The sequence below is a fragment of the Caloenas nicobarica genome, chromosome 5 (assembly GCF_036013445.1).
Source record: "Caloenas nicobarica isolate bCalNic1 chromosome 5, bCalNic1.hap1, whole genome shotgun sequence".
In the NCBI taxonomy this organism is placed as follows: domain Eukaryota; kingdom Metazoa; phylum Chordata; class Aves; order Columbiformes; family Columbidae; genus Caloenas; species Caloenas nicobarica.
Genome location: NC_088249.1, coordinates 8,105,125 through 8,129,995, shown reverse-complemented (window position 1 = coordinate 8,129,995; position 24,871 = coordinate 8,105,125). Strand labels below are relative to the sequence as shown.

Below are 24,871 nucleotides of genomic sequence, written 5' to 3'. Positions count from 1 at the left end.
TCTTAATTATGGAAAAACACCTACAACTTTCCTGAAGAAGACACAGGCAATAGGAAATACTGACCAATAAAACTCGTGTCCCCAAAACCCCTCCTCTTCTTCACGATTTCATCCTTCATTAAGAGCAATGAACGTCTAAAGAGCCCTCTATGTATGAAGTCCTCTATACTCTTCAGCAACTAGACAATGTGACATTTCCATGTAACTAGCACCACAGCTGTCTTATAAAAATACAGTAAAACACAGGGCTCTAACGCATTACAAGGACTTTTGAACCTGACTTATCTATCTGATAATAATTAGCTTCATATTCACAAATGGAATTTATGTAAAACCATGGATTTCCTATATAGAAAGTTCACATTATTACCTTTGGTGTCAGTAGTTGCACTGAATTTACTTGTGAAAGAGCATTAGACATTCTGCAGTTCAACAGTAGTCACTAATAAGTAAGGATGGCAGCTGTTGTACATCTGAAGCTAACAAATGTTATGTGACCAGAGATGACTGGCATGACATGTGGCTGTAGCCTTTTTATACAGTTATGTTCTCAACTATTTTAAAAATGTCCACAAAAGTCCTTCTGAAACACTGTTCCCAAGAAGTTCATGGAAAACTGATCCTTTAATATGTACCCCACTCAGTCAGTTGCCTATATTCACACATTATCACAGAGTGATAATCTAAAATTTAAACAAAAATAATAATACAAATTCTTCATCTGGAAGTCATGCTCTCAGCACTGTGACTTGAGGCTGGATTCACTCACTTGAAAGTACAGTGCATATATTAAATTTCCAGCAATCAATTATCATTTCAGCCTTTGTATCTGCGATCATAAATCCAGGCGCATGCCCATATGGATAGACAAAGTGCAAAGACAGAACTGTCTTTCAGGCAAATTCCAAAAGCAAGTGTGAAGTTCAGTATTGAAATATCACTCCCTTTTCTGTCCTCCTCCTCAAGCAGTACAGGCATTTTTAATCTACCTAATATTTTCCCAGTCTTCCTGGAACTTTTACCTTCACAACCTTTATATTGATAAAAAGTGTTGCTGTCACTTCACGTCCAACCCAGGTACCTACACACAAAAAAACTCACTGTAAGGAGTTAAAGTGTTCCAACAAATTTCCAAAAATGCAATTGAATTTACCTACCTATTTCACACACAAGAAGAATACTTCTCTCAACATGGTTCTGATTGTAAGCCACAATTTCTTTTGCCTACCTTTTTTACATTCAATATATTTAGAAAAGCTTTTTCTAGAGAAAAGTTGTTACTATTGCTTTTTATTTTCTACTACCTGAATTTTCAGTGACTAGATTAAATATTGTCACATACTTGGGAATAGACCATTTAACAGCACAAATAACAAGGTTAAGTATGTGGGAGACAGAGTCCTTCCTTCAGGTGATACATTCACACTCAAAAAAGAAAATTTCATACAATCCACATTTTCAGTTCCAACTTCCATGTGATCATTAAAATGCACAATACATCATATGACAAAGCTAATATTTGAAAAGTCAAGCACCCACAAAACTTAGTGAAAAGATAATAAACCATGAGGAGATTTTAAAATTTCTGCTAATTCTCTCTAAAATAGTAGAGAACTATCTGCAAGTATTATACAAGATGTGAGAACTGAAGAGGAAATTGGAGGAAAAAGAAGTGACTACACATCAACAAAATTTGACAAATGGACGAGAATACACCATGAAATACAACATAAAGACAAAAGGAAATAACATGATTACATCTGTTACCTGTCATGTGTCCTCATAAAATCCCAGAACTTCTTAGTGCCATTCTGGGGGGGGGAAAAAATAAAACCATCAATAAAATTAATTCCAACTGGAAACTGACTATAATGAAGCAACAAAACTTTAACAGGCATTTATTTGAAAACTTGGTATAGCTGGTTTTATTTATGAGACAATTGTTCTGGATTTTGATAGTAAGTATTTTATAGATGCTGACAGCTGTCTTAGGACAGTTCAAAATCTTAGATCCACAATATTATGCTGACAGCTAATTTAAGACTATGGTAATCTTCAGGCCCAATTTTGGCCACAGTAGCAACTTCAGATGCCCAATCTAATAATTCAGGTGCTAGGAAGACATAAGCAGCTAAGTTTTAACCAGTAAAATAACCCATAGATCTAAGTTCTTCCATATTCAGAAATGATCACCTCTTGGGAGAACAGCTCAGGACTCACCTCCTAAGTAAACTCATTTGGGATCCAGGAATAAGACATCCTTCCCTCTAACCCCTTACAAAGCCCAAAATAGTAGTTTTGCCCACGATACGCCTAACACGAAGAGATCTCTCTGCTCCACACAACAGCTGTTACTCTGCACTGCTTGTGGTGGTGAGGACACCGTCTAACCGTAAGGGCGAAATCACAGTGCTCACCCAAGAACTGGGAGACGTAAAATGGATTATTTTCTCAAGTTGGGCCGATTTCTGTCCTCTCTTAAAAAGATGAACACCCACTACAGCACAGCTGAAACCAATGCCTGAAAAAAAGCATTCTTCCAGTTATAATGAATATATACACACTTGCTTACATTTATACTCTATCTTCTATAATCACCTACACCAATTCATGCCCACCATTTAACAGAGACATGTATATATTTCTTTTCCCTGTTTATTAGAAGTGTGATGGTATTTTCCAGCAGAAAATATAACACAAGAAATTTCACTCCTAGGTCAGTTTTAACTCTATGTAAGGAATCAGAATGCAGCCAGAGGAAATTCTTTTGGTTGATACCTTTCTGTTATTAGCAAGGCAAAAACTAGACTTGCTGAAAACCTAGATACCTAAAACACACTTAATGTGAAAAGCAGCACAAGCTCTCTGTTATAACATATGGTTAAATGGATGATCAAACCCTGAGCAACTGGTTAATGATTTAAAGCAGGTAAATGTGAGTAATGAAAGAAGAATCAAATTCAGTTGGTGGGTAAAGGTGCCAACCAATATAGACAGGCCCTTCAGCTCTATTACAGATGTCATGGCTACCAAGTACACAACAGCTGGTGGGGATTAGATAACAAGCACTCTGGTTCAGAGATTAAGCTCCTGAGCTTTATGCGTTTACCAAGCTTTTTGGCCGAGTGACTGTTTGCTTGCTAGCTGGGTTTTCCTTCATTCCCACAACTCTAATTATAAACAGTTGTTCACCTCAAAAGAAACTCTAGTCTCCTCTTCCATTGGTGTCTGCGCGTACCTTCTGTTAGCACGGACAGGAATCAAACACGCACATCAGAAGAGAAGGCCTGTCATTATTTAAATGCAATATAATGTTGAAAGAGAAATAAAGACAGCAAATTCCTAGTATGAACTGAAATACTAAAGCTTCTGTTTATCAAGCTATGCATATATCCAATCTGTTCCACCTGGTGAGAAACAGAGAAACAACTTTGAAAGGACTATAACACAACACAGTGTTGCAACATTTGAACTTAATAGGATAGGCTATATTGTGTGGTAAGATCATTTAAGGTATTAAATGTGTAAGGTCCACTCAGTCTTTTCTAGGATTATTTCTACCTATAAGACATGTATTTCTGAGATTTTCTCTTGTCTGCAGATTGCTGTGCAATTTTCTACTTGACGTAAGTGAGTTGGCAAAGTGTGGCCCAAGGGTAATTTCTTCTGCAAGTACCTTCATGTTGCTTCTCCAGTTTCAACCTTCCCCTGACCCAAATGGTAAGATGTGCTACCATCATCCTCTCCCTTTGTATTGTAGTGACCACCTGTGAGAAATGCAGGTGTCCAGCTGATAGAGAAGACAAAAAAGCCTGAACTAAAGCTCTCCTTGCATTAATTTAGGCTATTAGTCCTGTGATACTACTTCCTAACGTATGATCCCAGCAACAGTCTTCCTGGCTCTTTCTTCCCGCCATCCTTTTGCAAATTATAGAACCTGATTGCTTTGGAGCACTTATGAGAGGGTTTCAAATAGCTGAGGAAAATTACACCCTAGAGAATGATCCTCATCCAGATGGGATCCATCAGATTTGAATGACCTCTTTCTCGAGGATGAGCCCCATTAGAATTAACGGAATCTGCCTCGCAGACACACACATAATTTTTAACTTGGTGCCCAAAAATAAATTAATTAGAAAATAAAACATATATTTTGTGTTTTCTAAGTGACTGGATTGTACATAGCACTTTCTGAACAACATGATTTGATTAGTTTAAGACCCAAATTCAAAACCAGATACAGGCTAAATTAATTTGAGTCTGTCCATTCAAGATGTGGGTTATCATCATACACTCTGATGGGATAATGTTTCTTAAGATATTTTCTGCCTATATTTGAATTAAAAATTATTTCACGTGATCAACCTGCACCTGTCCAAATAAATAAATCGATAAACAAATGAAACATTCCAACATCTCATTGTTTACAGTGGCAGAAACTCAAATGAGCCCCATTCATGCCCTATTGTCCAAGTCAAACGTAATTTGAACCCAACCGTACGGAGTTGAGTTTCTATTGTACCGAATGTGCGGTTCTTTCCTAACAGACTAGTATGAAGGTTGCTAATTATTAATAGCATGTAAACAGTTACCAATGGTTCTTATGCTGCTTTACATACTTTACAGAACATTAATTCCAACCAGTTTCTAACCAACTCTCTATCTTCAAGACAAAAATATTAATTGCTGAAAGCAATTAAGAATCATACTTTTAAAAGCCAAGTATCTGTGATTACTTGTTAAACTGTTCCTTTCCACATATCCTGGCCTTTGACAATGCTCTCCTATCACCACAGATAGTTGGAAAGAATTAAAGGTATCGATGGTCAACAATACTCTCAAAACAGAGACGTATCTTTATGAAATACAAAAGCTCTCTCAAACTCTTGACAATCTTCATTTTAATAAACATATATATATCTGCATTATACTAAAATAGACCACTCTCCAATATCTAATAAGGAACAACCAAAGTATCTGTCAATGAAGTGAGAGAAGTAATTATAATTGGTCACAGGGAGATCTAGACATTGATAATGGGTCCTGTGATGTTTTATATGGACAAATATGTCAAAAGGGTTTTATTTTCATTTTTACGTTCAGAATAGCAATTCTGACACTGCAACTACATTGTATAACACATATTTGATTTGGTAAATCTTTAATCACAAAGTAATCACACTAGTTCTGTGCTCAGTGCTCAGGTTCTGTGATGTTGCAATGCTGAACTAGCGCATATAGCACATGTAAATGAATAAAGGTGTATTCCAGGAGAGGCAGCATGTTAGACAACTTCGTTTCATATTACACAGAAGACAGATTACTTACATAAGTACAATTTGCATAAGAAAGCCATATCAGGTCAGATGCGATGTCCATCTCGCCTAGTATCCTGTCTCTAACAGCGAAAGGAAAATGTAAGAACAGAGGAAGCACACAGAAATGCTTCCCTGGAATACTCTTCCAAGCCTTTGACAAAAGGCAGCCAAAGTGTGTCAAAAGACAATCTCTCAAAAAGGCATCCAAATTAAACACAGTCCTCCTCCCATTCTGAAAAGTGAGCACAAATGGCCATTTCCGTACTATTTGAAGGTGTGTCACAAGTCCTGCTCATCTTGCCTACTAGACCGACTTGATAATGGCATTGACAACGTAGAATTACAACAATATGCTACCTGCTTGACAGTCTGCACAAGGAGAACTCCATCTCTTTCAGTTCAAGTGATTCCAGGACAACCACGCACTGCAAAGAGCTCTCTGCTAGACAAGTGTTGACAGTGGATACAAGTTCAGCAGATGTGACTCCTGCCAGCAGAGAGCTCTTTATGATGCCACCCACACCTGATCTCCACATTCTCTGTCCTCCTTCCATCCTTGAAATCGTTTTCCTAAGACTCTTCCTGTACCTACTTATTGCCATAATTACAGACAGGAGCCTGTTCACACTATCTGTTGTGGACAAGTTGGACTCTTCTGCAGCCTATAATCAAAATACCATTGAATTTCCTACCTACACTGTCTGTCTCTGCCTAAAATGCCTTATGAATCACTGCACCAGGGCTAATGCTGTCCTCTGCTTGCCTCCACTGCTTTAGGCATCTCTGAACAACATGGTCAAATTGCTGTCAGGATACCTATGCAAAGGATAACTTTTGTTTACTAGAGAAACTTGCCTGAGACTTAGCCCAGGCTAGCCAATAAAGATAAAAAGGACATGTTCTACTAACGATGTAGGAAGAAACATCCACCAGCACTGATCTTATGATGATATTGGGTGTGCTCCACATGTGACAGAACCTGGACATGCTCTGAAACAAGCCAGCTGGGAGTTTCCCTCTGCTCTTCATTGGGGCAGCTTGAATGCCTTCCTGCCCCTTTTCTCTGAGGGCAGCACCTATACATGGTCGGTCACTTGAGAAGCTCTTGAACCATCTCATACATCAGGTAAATGTGTCTCCACATGTATCAATACTCAGTGTGACACTGATACCATCCTGGGCCTTCAAAAAACCCCCAGCCCAAACAGACCAACTCTCCTTCAGTTTGACTGTGGTCTCTACTGTTGTGTACAGGCTCACTGGGACCCACAATTTCTTTGTGGATGCAGCTCAATCAAATGGAGGGAATAAGTACTTAAACACAATTTTAGAGAGACAGATGTAAGCCTTTCCTCAAGGACCATCACCGAGGACCCTCCCAAAGAATGGGATCTGTTTATAAACAACAGAAGTGAATTAGAGCTATGGTGCCCCAGTTATAAATAAGAGCGGCACCTTCCCAATGCTACAGAGTTTTGAGATGAGGAAAAGGACAGTGGTGCAGCAGGACATGCCATGCAGCTGAAGGCAACCTAGGGACAGAGCCACACTAAGGGCTGACATGACAGAAGTCTATAAAATCATGAATGGCATGGAGATGGTGAATGTGAAACAACTATTCACTGTTTCCCATAATACAGAAGCACTATCTCACAGCTGACTACCTGAGGAGAGAGGCTAAGGCTTATCTGGGCACTGAACTGTCTCCTTTCAAGGAACCAGAGCTGAAGTCCAGCAGCAGCACAGAGAAGTTTGCCTTCCTCGTTCTAGGTATAAATAATTAATTGATAGCTTCTGAAACACCTACATGCACACTGTATTACATACATGTTTTATACCCACATAATTAAAGGTTTATACTTCTTAGATTTTATTATATTTTGTATATATTATTAATTTTATATATTATTACATTTTAAATATATTTTATTACATTCTGAAGAGTAAACTGAAAACATCTTAGCGTAACAGGTAAAAGAACATTCAAAAAACTTCTTTAAATGCTTCCTTTCACTCTATGTAATAATTGTTATACAATGTTATACAAAGGTGTGTAAAATGAATCCTCAACACAAAGGTTTACAGTCACAGATTACCTGTAGTTACTTGGTTTGGAGTTCAGACCATTCAACAAATCAAAATTTATGATGAATTTACACTGGTTTAAATGACAGCCAAACTTCTTGTTATGAGCACTGGACAGACCACACGCGACTGATGCAGAAAAGATCCTTATCCAAAATCTACTTAAAGCTTCTCCTATTTTATTTCCCTTATTTAAGTATGTAATGATTTTAAAAGCTACTGAAATGAAGACACTGGCCACTGCTGGACAGCAGGATGACCATGAGCCAGCTCTGTGCCCTTGTGGCCAGGAAGGCCAATGGTACCTGGGGTGGATTAGAAGGGGGGTGGTTAGCAGGTCCAGAGAGGTTCTCCTCCCCCTCTACCCTGCCCTGGTGAGACCTCATCTGGAATATTGTGTCCAGTTCTGGGTCCCTCAGTTCAAGAAGGACAGGGAACTGCTGGAGAGAGTCCGGTGCAGCGCCACGAAGATGATGAAGGGAGTGGAGCATCTCCCTTATGAGGAAAGGCTGAGGGAGCTGGGGCTCTTGAGCTTGGAGAAGAGGAGGCTGAGGGGTGACCTCATTAATGTTTATAAATATGTAAAGGCTGAGTGTCACGAGGATGGAGCCAGGCTCTTCTCGGTGACAACCAATGACAGGACAAGGGGCAATGGGTACAAACTGAAACACAGGAGGTTCCACTTAAATATGAGAAAAAACTTCACAGTGAGGGTGCCAGAGCCTGGAACAAGCTGCCCAGGGGGGTTGTGGATTCTCCTTCTCTGGAGACATTCAAAACCCACCTGGACACCTTCCTGTGTAACCTCATCTGGGTGTTCCTGCTCCAGCGGGGGGATTGGACTGGATGATCTTTCAAGGTCCCTTGACATTCTGTGATTCTGTGATTCACTGTCATCTCCCATGTTTATCCACAGAAAACTTCTGCTTGGACAGACAAAGTTGCCAAGAACCGTGAAGTCACCAAAATCACTTCAGTAAAAAGGATTCATACCTTGTATTACAAATTTTTGAGGAGACTGGTAACAGGCTAAGCAGGCAGATTACTTAAACTGTTGGGAAAATATGTCCAAAATAAGCAAACTTATGCCACTAAAAGAGGGGGGGGGGAAATCCGTCCATGACAATTATTAACTTCTTACTGTTTACATTACAGGAGAGACAACGTGACGTTTGGCGACCCATTGTGATAGGCACTAAACATATGTAGTGGGAACAGTTCCTGTTCAATGATCTTACAGTTCAGTTGGAGCCCAGACAAAAGTTGGTGTAAACAAACGGGCAGTTAAGGAAAAAAGACAAATACATTATGGTATAGATAAGCTACGTGCACAAGTCATGACAAACAACATGACAAACAACAGCCATGATCCCCCAGCCTCTACCAGTTGGGCTGGGTTTAAAGCAGTCACCCAAGAAGTAGATGTTCCATGTTTGTGAAAAAATGAAACTTGAGAAGCTGAAGCAATTAGAACATTAAAATAATTGTCCTCATTCCTCCATTTACTGTTTCCACACTCCTAAGACACAAAAGCAGTTCATGTCCTTAAGTAAAGGGATTATGACCATTCTTCATGCAATAAAACCCTATAGGTAAAGAAAAACAGATAGAGAATAAATTGGCAAATAACGGACTTAAACCAGAGTCAGCAAAGCCAAGCAAGTGTGTGGTCCCTGTTTAATGATTTACATGTAGCTAAACAGTAAAACTCCCTAAGGGAATAATCGGATTTTGCTTTCCTCTGTTCTTGAAAATTTTTTAGAAGGGTATGAGGGTATTTTTTTCTTTAAAAACATGTGTAAAACTTGTTTATCATACTCAATTTCACATTAAACCAATCTTCTATAAATTCATCTACACAGTTTAGCATCAATGTGCACAGCAGTGCCTCTATCTGGAAATTCACTTTGCATTCTCTTGCTGAGGTGTCTACTTGTCATCCAGAACCGCACGGCAAGAGAACACCAAACTTGTCACTTTATTAGATGGGTTTTCATCAGGTTAATCTAGATGAACAGGATGCTCAAGGAACTGGCTCACTAAGACACAGAAAAATCTGCACCAACACAGCCAGCTCCTGCAGCCTCCTGACGCCTTTATTTCCTTAAGTGGTCTTAGCTTAATGCTTTTCAGTCATATTCACCTTTTTACGACCAATAAAAGCCCAAGAGGTAAATTCACAACAAAAAGCAACTCAGTAATACATTACTTTTTGGTTTATAAAATATATGCTCCAACAATGGGAAAATAGGCGCTGAAGATGTGCCTTAGATGCTGCCTCTGCTTGAGTCCCAGTTCTTGGGCTAAACAGAGCAGACTTCCCTGTGCTAAACCTAGAAGAAAGAAGATACTGGATGCTAAAAGTTAAGCCCTTGTCCCTCTGGAAAAGAACCCTTCCCTTTCTTTCTCCACTCGCTACATAAGAAGAGCTCCTATCAGTTGAGACTTCCTTGTTACATTTTCTTTTTTCAGCTTAATGGAATTTGATGCCACATCTGTAGCAGTTTTCAGTGGAAACATATGAGGATTTATAGTCTAATACAAACCATTTCTTGCCAGCTGAATTATTAATGCTATAACTCTTTGTAATATATAATCAATACATACAGTTTCCAGTGTCCAGACCAATGTGCTCACAAAAGCTGAACCTCCAGGACAAACTTGAGACTAAATACTTTATGCTTTTCACTTTCCTATCATACAGTTAGTGACCAAATTACCTTGCACTGTCTGAACATTTTTCATAGTATTTTCAGCACTATGCCACAAAGAAAAATTATGTTAATAAATTTAAAAAAAATGTTTGGCCCCAAAAAATCTATAGTTTGCCATTTATTTTAAGTAATAAAGCATCAGCATTCAACATGATACTGTGAAACCTGTATGAAGAACAGAAATCAGAGAAATACAGCTAAATCAAGTTTGGACTTGTGAAGTTTTCCAAATAAGAATAAAATAAATTACCTGCTCAGTATGCTTTAAAAGTTTCATTGCTTCCTGTTGAATATTTCTATTGGATTAATAAATTAGTGGGGTGGGGTTTTGTTTATAGAAGCTAGAGAGCTGTCATGCTGTATCTAAAAATTTTCTTCATCCCCAAAAAAACAATGCAAAGGAATAGTAAAATATTCAAGGACAATTAATATCCAATTTTTTCATCTAGAAGAAAAACTCTGTCCTGAACAGGCTATTTCGCATATGAAATCTGTTTGAAATAATGAGTTAGCACAGGCTTTTTGTCTACTTTAAAGGTATGATTTGTGATAAGCAGGGAGAAAGCTGTCTTCTTTTTATATAATTACAGATTTCATAGAAAGTATTACATATCTTTCAAAATGAAAGCAAGTGCTTTCAGCTGGCATAAAACCTTGCAATTCAATTAAAAAATAATAAAATCAATAAAATCGTTTTAATTTGTATTAGTTCAGTGCCTGGCGATCTTTTTTTTTTGCTTTTGAATGTGTACAGCAGTATTAGGGAACCGTCTTATGCTTGGCTATCATATTACACAACTACTAATTTAAATGCAAAGTGTTGCTGTTAAGCTTGCTCAGTCCCAGGGTGCAGCCCCGTAACCGTGTAAATCAGTCAGTCGAAACCCAGGCTGCCCCTTTTCCCCTTTTCCTACCCCAGATCCACATCTCTGCTCTGTCCCTACCCCATCGTTGGTATTTGTGCAACCACACAGCAAGCTGGTTCTGGGAACTGATGTGCCTAAAAAAAAGTGCTCCACAATAAAAATAGTTCATGAATGTAATGCTGTTATATACACACCAAGTCTTCACCAATGACTATTAATAAGAATAGTCTTGGTCTATTCAAACAGGACGGTAGAGATGTATCTGATAAGGAATGTTCTAGAGAAAGACACACGCACACAAAAAAGCCTAAATTACAATTTCAGTCCCACACTCACTAATGCACTCCATCAGACTGCACATGCTGGAGTAAATGAAGCCTCATCTTCAAAAGCAATTTGCAGAATTACTTGCTGATGTTGAAGAACTACTTCAAAAGAGTTTAAGTGTTATGGAATTTTACTGTTTTTTAAACAAGCCGCTGTTTAAGCTCAAGAGGAAGGGGGGGAGTATTTGTTTTTTAAACAAAGCTTGTAAGATTTCATTACTAAACCATCCAGAATGTTAATTTTAAAAGCATCATAATTACAAATAATGGCATTTTGCAGTTTTTAACTTACCCATATTTAAATGTTTCAGTTAGAAATGACTGTTTTTAGCACTTTTGTGGAATCTTCATCCAAAAATACACAAACTGATGACATTTCAACATTAAGAATGAACATTCTATCTGAAGCATAAATACTACTGCTGCTAATTGGCTTTAATTGACAATATTAACAATTTCGGAAGTAAAACTAAGTTGGCAAAGTTCATGGGGACAAATCATCCTATACACTAAAGAACGTGCCAGCTCCAGCTGACACAGCAGTTCTGGGCAGGGCAAAGTTGCCCTGGTCTCCACTACACTCATTTTATGTATAAGAATCTTGAACAAGTGACAGGGGTGCTCAGCTGAATGTGAGAGCAAACTCTTTGAGGCATGGACTTGACTCCTTATCTGAAATTAGCTGGAAGACATGAAGGTACTTCTTGAAGAAATCATAATGTATACTAATGGAGACCACACCAGAGATACCTCAAGAGACATAAAACTCAAGGTCATAGACTGTAATTTTTACAACCCATATCAATTTTCTCTTCAAAGTGAGGGTTATTCTGGTAGGAGTTTGTAATGAAACTGCAAACAGATGGTTATGGCAATAGAGTTTACTGTTCAAAGGTGCAATTTTTTCACACGTTAGGAGGTAAAATAAACAATGAAGAAGGCATTAATTTATTCAACTGTTAATGCAATACTGGGCCAAGCCACTTTGTTCATTTTATATACATCAACTGCCAGAACAATTACCACTAAGATACTTGATGTGTAAGTAAACTTTCTCCTATAATCCTCTGGAAGTTTACTTTACAGGTCACAGTTTGGGTTTTGTGTGTACTTTTCAACAATGGAGTTGTTGCAGTTTAGCTTGGCATTCAGCTATCAGTAAGACCACTTAGCTTTGAATCAAATTTATAAAACATGAGAATTAAGCATATAAAAGTACACTACATTAAGTCAAATCTCCTTTCTCTCCTTGTTTTTCTATTTCTAATATACACTGTTATTAAGAACAATTGCATATCCATATCAAACATACTTGATTCCAAGGCAAATACACAGTAGCATACTGAAACCTATACTACAAAGAATAGAGTGCTTGCATTAAGAAACACGATATGCACAAAGGTCAAATTTATGACTTTCCTTACATCATTTTACTCCGAGGTCAGCATACAATTTAAGGTTATAAACTGAGACACACATGGGACTTTCCTAATATTAGGAATCCTGTTGAAAGGAACCAATTGCTAATAGGTAGAGTTTTCAGACTCTAGTGTTATTCCATATAAATGACAAAATTCAAACCAAGCATTCAACTGCTCTGTGTTTTACGTAAATTTCTGTCATATTATTGAATTTTGATGCATGTATTTTCCCATTTTCACTAAACTGTGTTTTCCCTTTGAAGTCTGTGACACATTTCCGTATTTTGCAGGGATAAAAGGAATATACACTTTCCATATTTACAAAATTACTAACACTACTTTTTCCACAGAGTTATAGTAAAGCATGAAATCTGAAACTTTGACTGGACATAGTTAAGGAATGCCTTCCTAATAATAAAAGATGATTCAACAGAGACAATATCATTTGCAAACTGTGCATTCAGCTGACGAGACAGCAAAATACTTTTCTGTAAATAAATACTGTGCTTTCAAATAGATGTATTACACATCTCACACAGCCACTTATGTCCATAATTTCCCTGCTTCAGCCCCGTCTCCTGTATTCAAACAGCAGAAACATTTCTGTAGTCACAGACTGAGCCACACTAAAGATGTCACCTGGTTAAACCAACTCAGCACAAAAAAACCTTCTCCATTGCCAGTCGTGTTGCCACTGCATAAATGTACATGCCACACAAAAGAGGGACAACTGCACCTGCAATTTCATGTCTCACATTCATCAATTCTGATCTGCCAAATAATTAAGGACACGCTAGACTTGATTATGTTCAATGGGATTAATACACCTATCTTTGAAGCAGATCAGAAGCTAGAAACAATTGAGACAATTGTCTTGGGAAAATCATGATCAGAAATTGTAACGTTTTGTCTTCTGAATTCTGTATCAGGACAAACAAAAGCACATCCCTGCGGAAAAGAAGCATGGATTTTTATTTATTTATTTATTCATTGTACACATTACACATCCAGCGAACATCAAGGGAAAAGAAAAATAAAATTCCCTGAACAACCTGGGAGGCTGAGAAACACAGGTCCAGGAGGCACATCTGCTCGTTCCAGCTCAGAGAATAAAAGCCAGGGAAATACCTCAACCAGAGAGCTTCTGAGAACTCCTAGGTGTTCTGTGTTTTATTTTTCTGGAGTTTTCCTTATTTGTATAAATTGTTACATATTCATGGAGTTAGAAACATACAAACAAACATAGCCTTTGTAGTTCAGCAATAAATGAATCTAGGGAGCAAGAGACATGACTTCATATCCCTGCTTTAATTTATAATAATTCACAGACAACTCCAAAAGACGAGATTTAAGAAAGCACTATGTAGCATTCAATAACCTTCACTTTTAAGGCACTCACTGGAAAGATGGAAGATCTGAATTTAGACTTTACTCTGAACCACCATCATTTCAGGCAAATGCCAAAACCCCCAAATAATGTCTAAACACCTTCACTGCATAATGCCATATTCTGTGGTGGGATTTAAACTGCAGTATTTGTTCTAAGATTATAAAACTACTTCTGCTCTCCTACCTGATGGAGCCTCAGTGAAATTCAGTGAGAGTGATTCCTGAAAATTCCTTTGGAAAACGGCACTTACACTCCTAGGTCACTTAAGACAACATTTTCCAAACAGCTACATTTTACTGAGACACAGCTAACTAAAAGCAAAATAAACTTTATTTTAAAATTTTAAAGAGGCAAAACCAATTCAAATTGTCTCCAGGAAACCTGTTTTAATCTTTTCTGGCCCATTGGCAGCTGCTTCTTTTCACCACACAGTTACCAAGGTAAAGGGCCTGACTGGAATTTCAGACTAGTGATATTTAATGACAGGCAGTGGAAATAATTCTGCGCTTGTCATAACATACCTATATCAATTATGTCTGCAGTAGCTGTTTCAAGGTAGAGGGAGATCCAGTATAAAGTACCCATTGCGAGTCCCTGACCCCACAGTAGATGAGAAATCTCACTTGATATTCTTGAACTCATCCTGTGTGCTCATTAGTCAAAATATCCTTTCAACCTCTTAGGCAGATCATAATCCCACAACTTGTGATTCTCCTGACCACTCACTGGTATAGCACCCCAAAGAATTCGGGACTGCTGAAGGCAACCTCGTGTAGAATCTCTGACCCAGAGACACATCTACCCCACAGACTTCACCAGGATTTAGGGCCCTCACGTCACGTCTGCAGGCACAGCAGGGAGAGAAGCAAACACAAGTATAGCAAGTAGGAGAAAATGAATCTTAAAATCATCATACCCAAGGCAACCACTACGCCTACAGGCATCATTTCTTCCCCTTTGCTACCCTAGGTCATGACCCTCATCCGAAAGAGGAAGGAAAGAAACTGTCCTTTCATCATTAATTTCACTATGCCATTCAGGAAAACAACACTGCCAACACCATAAAACCACAGTTTAAGTTGCCACTGGTATTTCAGCCAACGCAAATCACCACCATCAATTGCCTAATATTTCTCATTACCTCTTCAGTCACTCTAACAAATTCCACTGCAACTTATACAGGGTCTGATTAAAATCTTCTCTGGCTGACAAAAAGCCAGCAAGAAAAAACCTATCCCTCTTCCACCACAGTTGATGAATGCTGTTCTAATTTCAGAAACAAAACCTACCAACTATGTCACCTGAAGCAGAACAATGATAAGAAAAAGCCTGTGTATAGACTGTTGCATCATTAAAATTGGATTAAAAAAAAAAAACAACACCACAGAAAACAATCCATCATGCGTAAGTTCAAAGTTACTTGGTTTTGCAAATGCACCTGGGAAGAAACACCTAAGATCACGCAAGTAAGATTTTAAAAAGAAATTAATAAATCTATTCATTTATTTATAACTTACAAAGGACAAATTATTTCTGATGCAAAAGTCAAATCAATGCAAGAACACTATAGCTCAATGAACTGTACACCTTGCATCACACACCAGTCTGGTACACGCCAACAAAGAACCGGCATTAATAAGATAAACCAAGGTTAGCAAGCAGCACTTGGGAGATCCTAAGTTTCAACAAAGTTGGGAACAAAGCCAGGTGCAGCACCGAGGTGTCTCCATGGTGAGGTACGAGCAGGGAAGGACGCCTCCTGCACACCGAGTCTCACAGGAACTCAAGGTTACCACTTACTGCAAATGTTTTCCTAGACAAGGTCCCGGGATTTTTAGCATATCTCCTCAGCAGTACTGAATACTGCGAGCGTGTTAAAAACTATTTACTGCCTTTTCTGTTGGCTTCTTCAAGAGAATACCAAGACACTCTAAGCTCTAAGGCTTTATCCTGAGCATGCAACGACATGAACGCAGCACAGACAGAAGAGCCTAAAACCTTAGAGAAAGAATGAAGTTCACAAATTCGCTCCACAGATTCAGCCGGGCTGGTCTGAGAATGAACAATTAACTTCCACAAGTACTAGAGGCAATTACACACCTTCCCTTGCAAGAGGAAGACACACTTTTCTGACCAAAAATGTATACAAAACACTGCAGAAAGTTATTTCTTTCCTCTTTCATCCTTTCCCCAAGGCACAAGTGTTAGGTGTGGTTTGTCATCCCCTTGAACGCCGTGCTGGACGACATGCCACCGCTCTGGCGTAAGGGCTGCAGAAGAATGCACAGACAAAGGGGAGGGAAGACACAATGCCAACTGGCATTCATTGCCTTTTTTTTTTTTTTTTTTTGAGAAATACTTCAAAAGCAAATAATCCAACAGTTTTTCCGTTCAGTGAAATAGTTTCCCTAAGTAGCTTGTTTCCAGCGCCTGGGTGTGATTAAATCTCTACTCTTCCACCCCCTCCAACATAATTCTTACACTTAAATCTTGGCATTTATATTATTACTTTTACAAATTAATCTTTATGGAGTGTACTGTAATACTCTCAGGAGGCTCGTATGTTCCCATGAGTCTTGTGAGAGCTCTGCCAAGAGGTTTTAACAACAGATCAAAGAGAAAGTAACAAAATAAAAAGAAATAGGTTTCTCCAGACTGACGGGTCAACCAACTCTCCTCAACAAGAAAAAACGATGGTTTAAAGACACAATCAGGGAGACAAACAGGTTTCAACTTTGGAGGAACTATCCCATCAAGTACTATAGTAGTAATTTCTGTACTAATGATTACTGACTGGTTTCACTGAATAGGAGGCCAGTAATCTCACGTTACTCTTTAACTTATCAGAGTGGTACAGACCAGATGAGTTACAGATCAAATTTTAGGCCATACAAACTGCAGCTCTATGAAGTATCACTTTAAAGAGCAACACAAGCATTGCAAACAAAGTACGCCAGAAACTGCCTGCCTACCTAGGTCCAATAATTTGAAGTGTCAGAAATGTTACAATGCTGAAAGCAGAATGCCAAGTGCAGACGGACATAGGAAATACTAAGATTTGCCAAAAGATTCGATAGACAACTTGTCTTCTAATCCCCCTGCTTCGAAAGCTCACCAAACTTAAGTGACCGAATAATAACAAAGGTATGTCTTAAAGCCAAAACAAAATGGAATTAAGCCAACAGTGACAGTTTATTTCAGCATTTCAAGATAAGAATACATACAAGAGCTATATAGGTTCATATCCTAAATAAAGTTTTAAATTATTTACAATGTTATACTCAATATACAAATTAACCTGCTTCCCCTATATTTTCCACATCTTGACTTCCAGCTCCGTTTGTCAGAACATGTAATTTCTGCTCAGAAAGCACTGAACTGCTGCAACTCCAATCACCTTACTTTCTAAGAAAAAAATCCGTTAGTGAAATTGCTTTAGCCTTTGCTTAAAGTATGATTAAGAACTGCAAGTGAAGACATGGCCTCACCAATGAGATAAACAAAAATATCATTGCAGTCAGCAAGGCTGGGATATCAGAAGTTTTTAAAAATACGTCATAAGGATCTTAGTGTCTAGCCTTTTATAGTCCAGACCTATTTACAGTCTGGAACCTTTTTATGCAGCAAAACAAAATGCTACATCTATTTCAAGTCCACAGATAACTATTATAGCTAATTAAGACATCAGCTAAAATAACAACTATCATTGCAAATAATCCTTAAAATAATAACACCGTGGTATCAAATTCTGTGTAGTTGATTGCATAATCAATATTCCCACTAATTTAAATGATCTTGCACATCATGAAATTCTTACAGAATCACTCTGATGTTATGCTTTTGATGATATATACCTTTTCTAACCACATCATGTGCAGAAAATCCAGTAACTACAGTCATCACACATTAGGTTGTTGGGAAAAACAATTTCCTACATTAAGAACCAGATCTAGAGTGGGAATCATGCATAGGTGTAGCTGTTTAACTCCAGAAAGAACTCGCAAATTGAAACTGAAAGTAGAGCATGGAACATTCCTGAAATCATACGATGGAGAGTGAATAATGCACGGTGTGCTTCATCAGCTTGCTGAAGAATTCTTCCAGTCTTTTAAAACAATTGTTAGTATTTGCTTGCTAAATACGCACCTTGATCATTTGCAGCATGACATACCAGAACAAGCATTTGGCTTAAAAGAATGAAGCTCAACGTGTCAGGGGAAATGCTGTTTTCCACGCACATTTTTTTTCACTTTTTTTTTTTTTTAAAGTAGATCTACTACACAACTCTAAAAATCACTACATACTGACCGGGAGGACTGTCAAGGGAAAAGAAGGTGGGGAGAGAAAGTAAGAGGACCAGGTTCCAGAAGAAACATACAATTACTACATGATACACAAATGTACTTTGCACACACTGAAGATGTAGAGCAAATCTTATACACTGCAACACAAAGAAAATAAGTATTTCGGAAATACATAAGAATTTGAAGCACTAGGTAATTAAAAATACCAGAAGAAGTAATCCCTAAATACAGGGCAAATAAAATTAAAAAGCACAGTAGCCATCACCTACATTTGAATGCTTGTGTACTTTTCCCTCTGTGCATTAGGAAAGAAAACCCTCTTGGAAAAAAAAGATCTTGTATAATGCACACACACACAGAGGGTCACAAGAGCTATGAAAGAGATACTTAACACAGGTTCCTGAGTAGATGACAAGCCATTAAACTTTCACCTTTAGGTAGTTATGATGATCTGATGTCTTTTATGATATCTCCCTTTTTTTAATTAAAATCTACGTGTTTAACAAGCAATTCTTCCATCAATCTTTGATGTGTTTTACTTATAAAGCAATGACAGTTTTTAGTTCAGTCTCCTTAAAGTTCCAGAGAAACCATTTTCCACTCACTTGCTTTGAAAGCCATTAAAACAACTTGATGAAGAACAGCAGCAGGGGGCTAATAGAAGCCAAGGCTTAGTAACAATCTTTAGATTTTTCTCCTAAGACTTTCTCACAGACACTCCTCACAAAGATCCTCAGGGCTTTTCATCCTCTCCTTTCTCCCCATCCCCCCAAAAATCAGTTCAAAGTGACAGATGCAACTAACTCCAGGTTTTGCTGTTTTCTTAATTTCACTTCTCAGTTTTGGTAGACTTAATGGACATTGATTCCCAGAGTGGCGGTCATCTCCTCATCGTCTTCCTATTGGGAGAAAATAATACACAGAAAGATTCAAGAAGTAACTGGGAAACATCTTCTAACCTGTCATCTATTTTGAAGCGAGTACTGGTACAGAGAAGTGTACCTGTTGCTTAGAAGTCATATACAATGAGCATTCAATTAATTGAATTAATTAGTGATTAATTGATTAGTGATTTATATACAGTTCTATGTTTTACTGCAGTATTTCTGAAACCTTCATAATGACAGTGACCCGGTAACAGTTTAAATCTTAGAATATAAACTAAAGAACTATGCAAGCCAACTGCAAATAATCTTCAACCACTCTTTAAAAATGGGAACTGCCTGTAACAAATAGTGAGTTCTTCAGTTACAGTTTCATGAAAATGTAGAAATCAAAGTTTGATGGAAAACAGAATTATTAGGAGAGTACTTATGCTGATCAGAATCAGTAAAGCATACCTTTTTATCTATGTTTTGCTGTGCTTGCCACCATTTTATTTCTTTATTATTATGGCCACTTAAGTACAATCTTTGTTGATCACTCATTTTGGGGAACTTCTGGAACTTCAGAGCTCTATGGACTCTTTAATTGCTGTATTCAGGTGATGCCGCTGTGGTCACAATACCACACATGGCATTTCTGCAACGTGAACAGCTACTTCCATGAAGCTGGGCTATGGGACATGGCTATTCATCCCAGGTTCCAGTTAGAATACCTTGTTCTTTTAAAAACTAGAGCCGCAGTACAGTACACACGGCTAGGAGCAAAGAGGGACTAAAGGAGGCCAGACACACATCTCCTCATCTCGAGGAGAGGGGCAGCACATGTGAGAGATCTGAGGTCAGGCAAGACAGATGGTGGGCATTCCCATTACCGCTAAGTCACCTCTTGTCCTTACATCATTGAGCTTTATGTTTTCCAGTTGGTGACTCTCACAGTTTGTGTTTCTGCTTTATTTTAGCAAGTTCATATTTGTAAAACAAACTGGAAGAATACATTGTGGAATAAACTTCTAGATGACTGAGAACAAATCATATCGATACTTTCTCAGAGCAATGTCAACAATCATACTTTCTGCAAATCCTCCTGCTGAAGTAATAACTACCAAAATGTTAACAAGAGATTTTTTTAGTGAAATTTTCTTTAAAAATTAAAAAAACACCCACAGAAGAAATTCTAAGTCAGTGAACTGACATACAGTCCTATCAGTAACCACAAAAAAAGGTGTTGTCTTTCCGAGATAATTATATCATAAATATTGGAAAAGAATCCATCACTAATATAAACTACAAGAAGTCTAAGAAGTACAGCAACAATATGCTAAGGAACAGAAACAGTTACGTATAATTTTCTACAAGCACACCATCACTTTACAAACTGAAAAAAAGTAAGGCTGGAAGGACCTCACAAGATCACTCAGTACAACTCTCTTTTAATGGTGGCAGGATCAAACATATGTTATGTGAGTGATATATAATATATGCCAGATACAGAATATGCAGCTGAGCACTATCCAGTCAGAACCTCCATTCAGGCTGTTCCATGATTCAAACTATTCTACCATTTGTGCAATTTGGGGTTTAAAATAAATACTTGTGATATTATATACATAATAACACTGTAAGATTGTTATGCTAGAAGTACGTGACCTAGAGCTCGTCATGAATGCTACTGCAGAATAACCATTTAATTAAACATACCATTAGCAATACTTCTTTCTGTATTAGTTTTCAAGTATTAATGCTTACTTCTCCAGGAGGGTAAGCTTTTTTTCTATTTTCAGAGAAAGAACATCTCTCACCTTTAGGAGTTTAGCCTCATTTCCCTATAATGTATTCATCACCGCTCAGCACATCTGTCCCAGCAAATCCCATTTCCTGTTCTATTCATGAGGCTCAGCAACCTGGAGCTTTAGTGATTGCCGCCACACTTTTCCCATGGCCTTCTCACCTCTCACCCCCCCACGCACCCCGCTCCCATTGTTTATCATCTGTTCTCCCCTGCTGCAAACTGCTGTCAGATGTTCACTTAGCCCTAATCTTACTCGCTGCCTTTGATATTCTTTCTAATCCAACAACCTGTCAACTGGGGCATCAGCCCATGTCCAGACCAGCTGCTCTGTCACAGGCCCTGAGATTCCCTCTCAGCTCCAAGAGGTATTTAAAGGATTTTGACACAGCAACCGTGACGTGAAACAAATAATTAATGCTGTTTTGATCAGTGATCGGGGCTCTAGTGTGACATGAGCTGACCACTAAGAAAAACTGAGCTTTACTTTGTTTAAACTTCAGTAAACTTTAGTGTTCCTGCATGAACAAGATTTTGATCAATGTCTGAAGGACGGTACCAAAAAGCTGAGTTCTTTAACTTGCTTTAGTTAAAAATTATGAAGAATAACTAATCTGAATGCAAGCCAGAGGGGCAGTTAACTTTATATGCCTGCTATGTAAAGCATGCTTTTTTATGCAACATCGACTTGTGTACAGTTTTCAAAGCACAGGAGCTGACCTTTTATGAGTTACAGCTGAAAATACAAATGTATTTTAAATATGGCATCAGTTGAGGTAAAAAAGTTATTTAAAACAAACTTGTATTTTCAGGAATATAAGTATGGTTTCATCCCATATAGACCGTCAAAGCCAGACATTTTCAAAAATATTCCCGTTTACAGAAAATGTCTGATTTGCATAATATTCAGATTTGCTGTAAACACTTAAAATGTTACAGCGTTCATCTGCTTTAAAACGTACCCAATACACATAATGTCATAGCTGAAATTATGATTCAGAAGACAGACTTTTGGTACTGGGAAAAAGAAGTTTCTGCTATTTAAGCAAACATATGTATTTTGATCCAAACTGAAAAACAAATAAAGCATTTAGTTGTTGAAGAACATGAACACTACTTTATTTCTCAGATCTAACTGCAATTACTACTAAAGAGACAGTACCAAACAAGTCAAAAAAGCCTATTTTATACCCCACAGTAGTCTTATTTCACACACACACACAAAAATAAAATCTTAGTGATGGATTTTATAACATGGTTCATCCACTTAGAACTAAACCGCTTTCGTTCCTAGGGCTTGTCTATACCAGGACATCAAGAAAATGAATCTGAAGTAAGTACCTCGTTGAACTTGAATTCTGCTAGTTAAACTCCATTAAACCCCTGTGTGGATGCAGTCATTCAGTTTAGTTTACTGCTCCCTTAGGGCACGTGCTGGAAAGTTAACATGGATTAAGGTAGGGTATGAATTCAAAGTGCAATTGTTCTTTGAAAATGGTTTAACGTAAACAGAACCAGACTCTTTGTTGTAGAATGAGACATGGAGTTAATCAGGAAAGTCCTGTGTAGACAAGCCCTTGCAGATGAGGCTACCGGAGAGGGATTGTCAAAGCTGATGGTTTTCAACCTCTTCATCTGCAGACCTGGAAACATCTTCCAGTGAAGCTGCAGACCTTGGTCGCACATTAAAATCTGCTGATAATTGATCTGTATTTCTTAGTTAGCTCACACAGATGACCTACAAGCAGCCCAATGGCCCTCAACGAGCGATGTATCAGATCTCGAAAAATACTGGTTTAAACTAAATACAACTTACATACCTCCTCATAATAGCGAGTCATAACTTCATCGCTATTGCACAGTAACTGAAGTAGTCTACCTATTGATGATATTAAATGAGATTTTAATATTCACTTATGCAAGTGTAGACACATTTCAGCCCTGTGCAAGGATGCTACAAAAGATGCTTGACAGAGCCTTACTCTTTCCAATAAGTGACATTTGCTGTCATAAATTTGTTAAATCCTAATATGACTGACCTAAACGTGAAGTTTTGTCACTGCCAACTACTTTTCATGTATTTACTTTAAGGAACCTACATTCACTTATCAAAGCATGCTGGATAAAGAAATTAAGACTAATACAACATAATATTCACTGAAACAAGAACGAGTATTATTGTTCTTTTCAACTACTTCTCCTATTAACTAATCCTTCTCGTTTCCCCCTTCAGTAATTCAAAAATGTCTCATACAAAAATAACTTGTACGAATTTCCAGAGCTGACTTCAAGGTATATGTCAGAACCAGAAGCAGATACACCTAGATTCACAATTTCTTTTCTTAAACCTGTGCTCTAATTGCAAAGAACGGTTTCACTCAAAGGAAATTATATTCCCCCAGTATTTAAATCCCTAATGCTGCCATCGCAAAAACTTCACGTTTCTTTTCTTTCACCCATATAAAAGAATTATACTGCACTTCAACCATAATTCCCAGTTAACACAGCAGCGGTCAGATCAAAAAGCTGTCTCCTCCAGGATCCTACCTCTGACAGAAGCCAAAATGCCTAAGGAAGAACATATTGCTAAAATACTTTCAGCCTCCTGCAATTTGCAGCTCAGGGACTTCCTGAGCTAGAAGCGATATGTTTGCATTTAAGATTATTGTTATATACTGACATAACAGACTTGACAAGCTGAAGAATATGAGACAAATTTTGGAGTGAAAATGGCATCTCCTTTTATTGCACTACTGCTTTGACAAAATGAACTGCAAATAAATGTATTACTCGGTAGCATATTTCTTACTACTGGAACCTTTTGAAGATTCAACAGAAGACCTACTTGTTCGAACAGGTAACTTAAAAATCTGTTTACTCCCTCAACAGCATAGTTTTTAACTGTCAAAATAGAAAAGAATGTTTTATATTTATAAAAAAGCAGACAGAAGTTCCAGATAATATTTCAGGCAGCTGGGCACATTCATGTTGCCATTACCATATAAAAAAATAAATCAGATTGTAAAATCGGATTGTTGATATTATTGTAATACTGCACCGCTTTGCTTTTTTCATCGTCTAAGTTTTCATGATATTAATGATACAGGCCTCACTTCTCTCTGCATGTATACATAGAATCAGGGTTTTAATCTTCATGGCATCTCCAAGACAGTTAAATTGTAAAGGCACAGAAACAGAGCGGTTGCTTATGGTCACAAAAGCAAGCAGCAGCAAATCTTAGAAATAAGAAAGTGCTTGTTCACTGATGAATTGTGCACTACTTCTGAAGGTACATTTTCTACCCATTATAAAGTTCATGATGTGTTAAATCTACGATAGTCTTGAAAAGTACTTTAGAACAGCTGTAAAACTCAAAGAGATTATAACTGAATTCCCTTAACACTAAATGAAAACATCATGCTTTAAAATGAAATTGAAGGGAGCATTTTTCACATTTAACTTCAAAATGAATCATTCAAAACATTAAATCAGTGGGGAAATGTCCAGGCACTGGACTACTCTGAAGTGCAGAAGGAACATGAAGCTCACGAAAGAACAAATACTTCCAGTTTACCACTACCGACTGTATGGTTCACGGAATTTTTGAGGTTTGTTCCACATCATTGAAACAGATGCCCATTCACCATTCCATAGATTTGAAATACAAACTCACATACATACTGGGAAAATTACTGACAGCTGATGTTAGCATAGGAGCAAACTTCTAAAAGTTCTTGGGCAGAATGCACATATATGTTTATACAATGCAAGGAAACA

General features: G+C 37.8%; 1 protein-coding gene across 1 annotated transcript in view; it reads right to left on the bottom strand.

Moving 5' to 3' along the window:
• Positions 1 to 24,871, bottom strand: part of NUDT14 (nudix hydrolase 14) — a 59,597-nt gene that overhangs the window by 29,259 nt on the left and 5,467 nt on the right. The window contains exon 2 of the mRNA XM_065636206.1: positions 1,768 to 1,811. Coding sequence (XP_065492278.1) covers positions 1,768 to 1,811 — 44 coding nt within the window. The remainder of the gene's footprint in view (positions 1 to 1,767; positions 1,812 to 24,871) is intronic.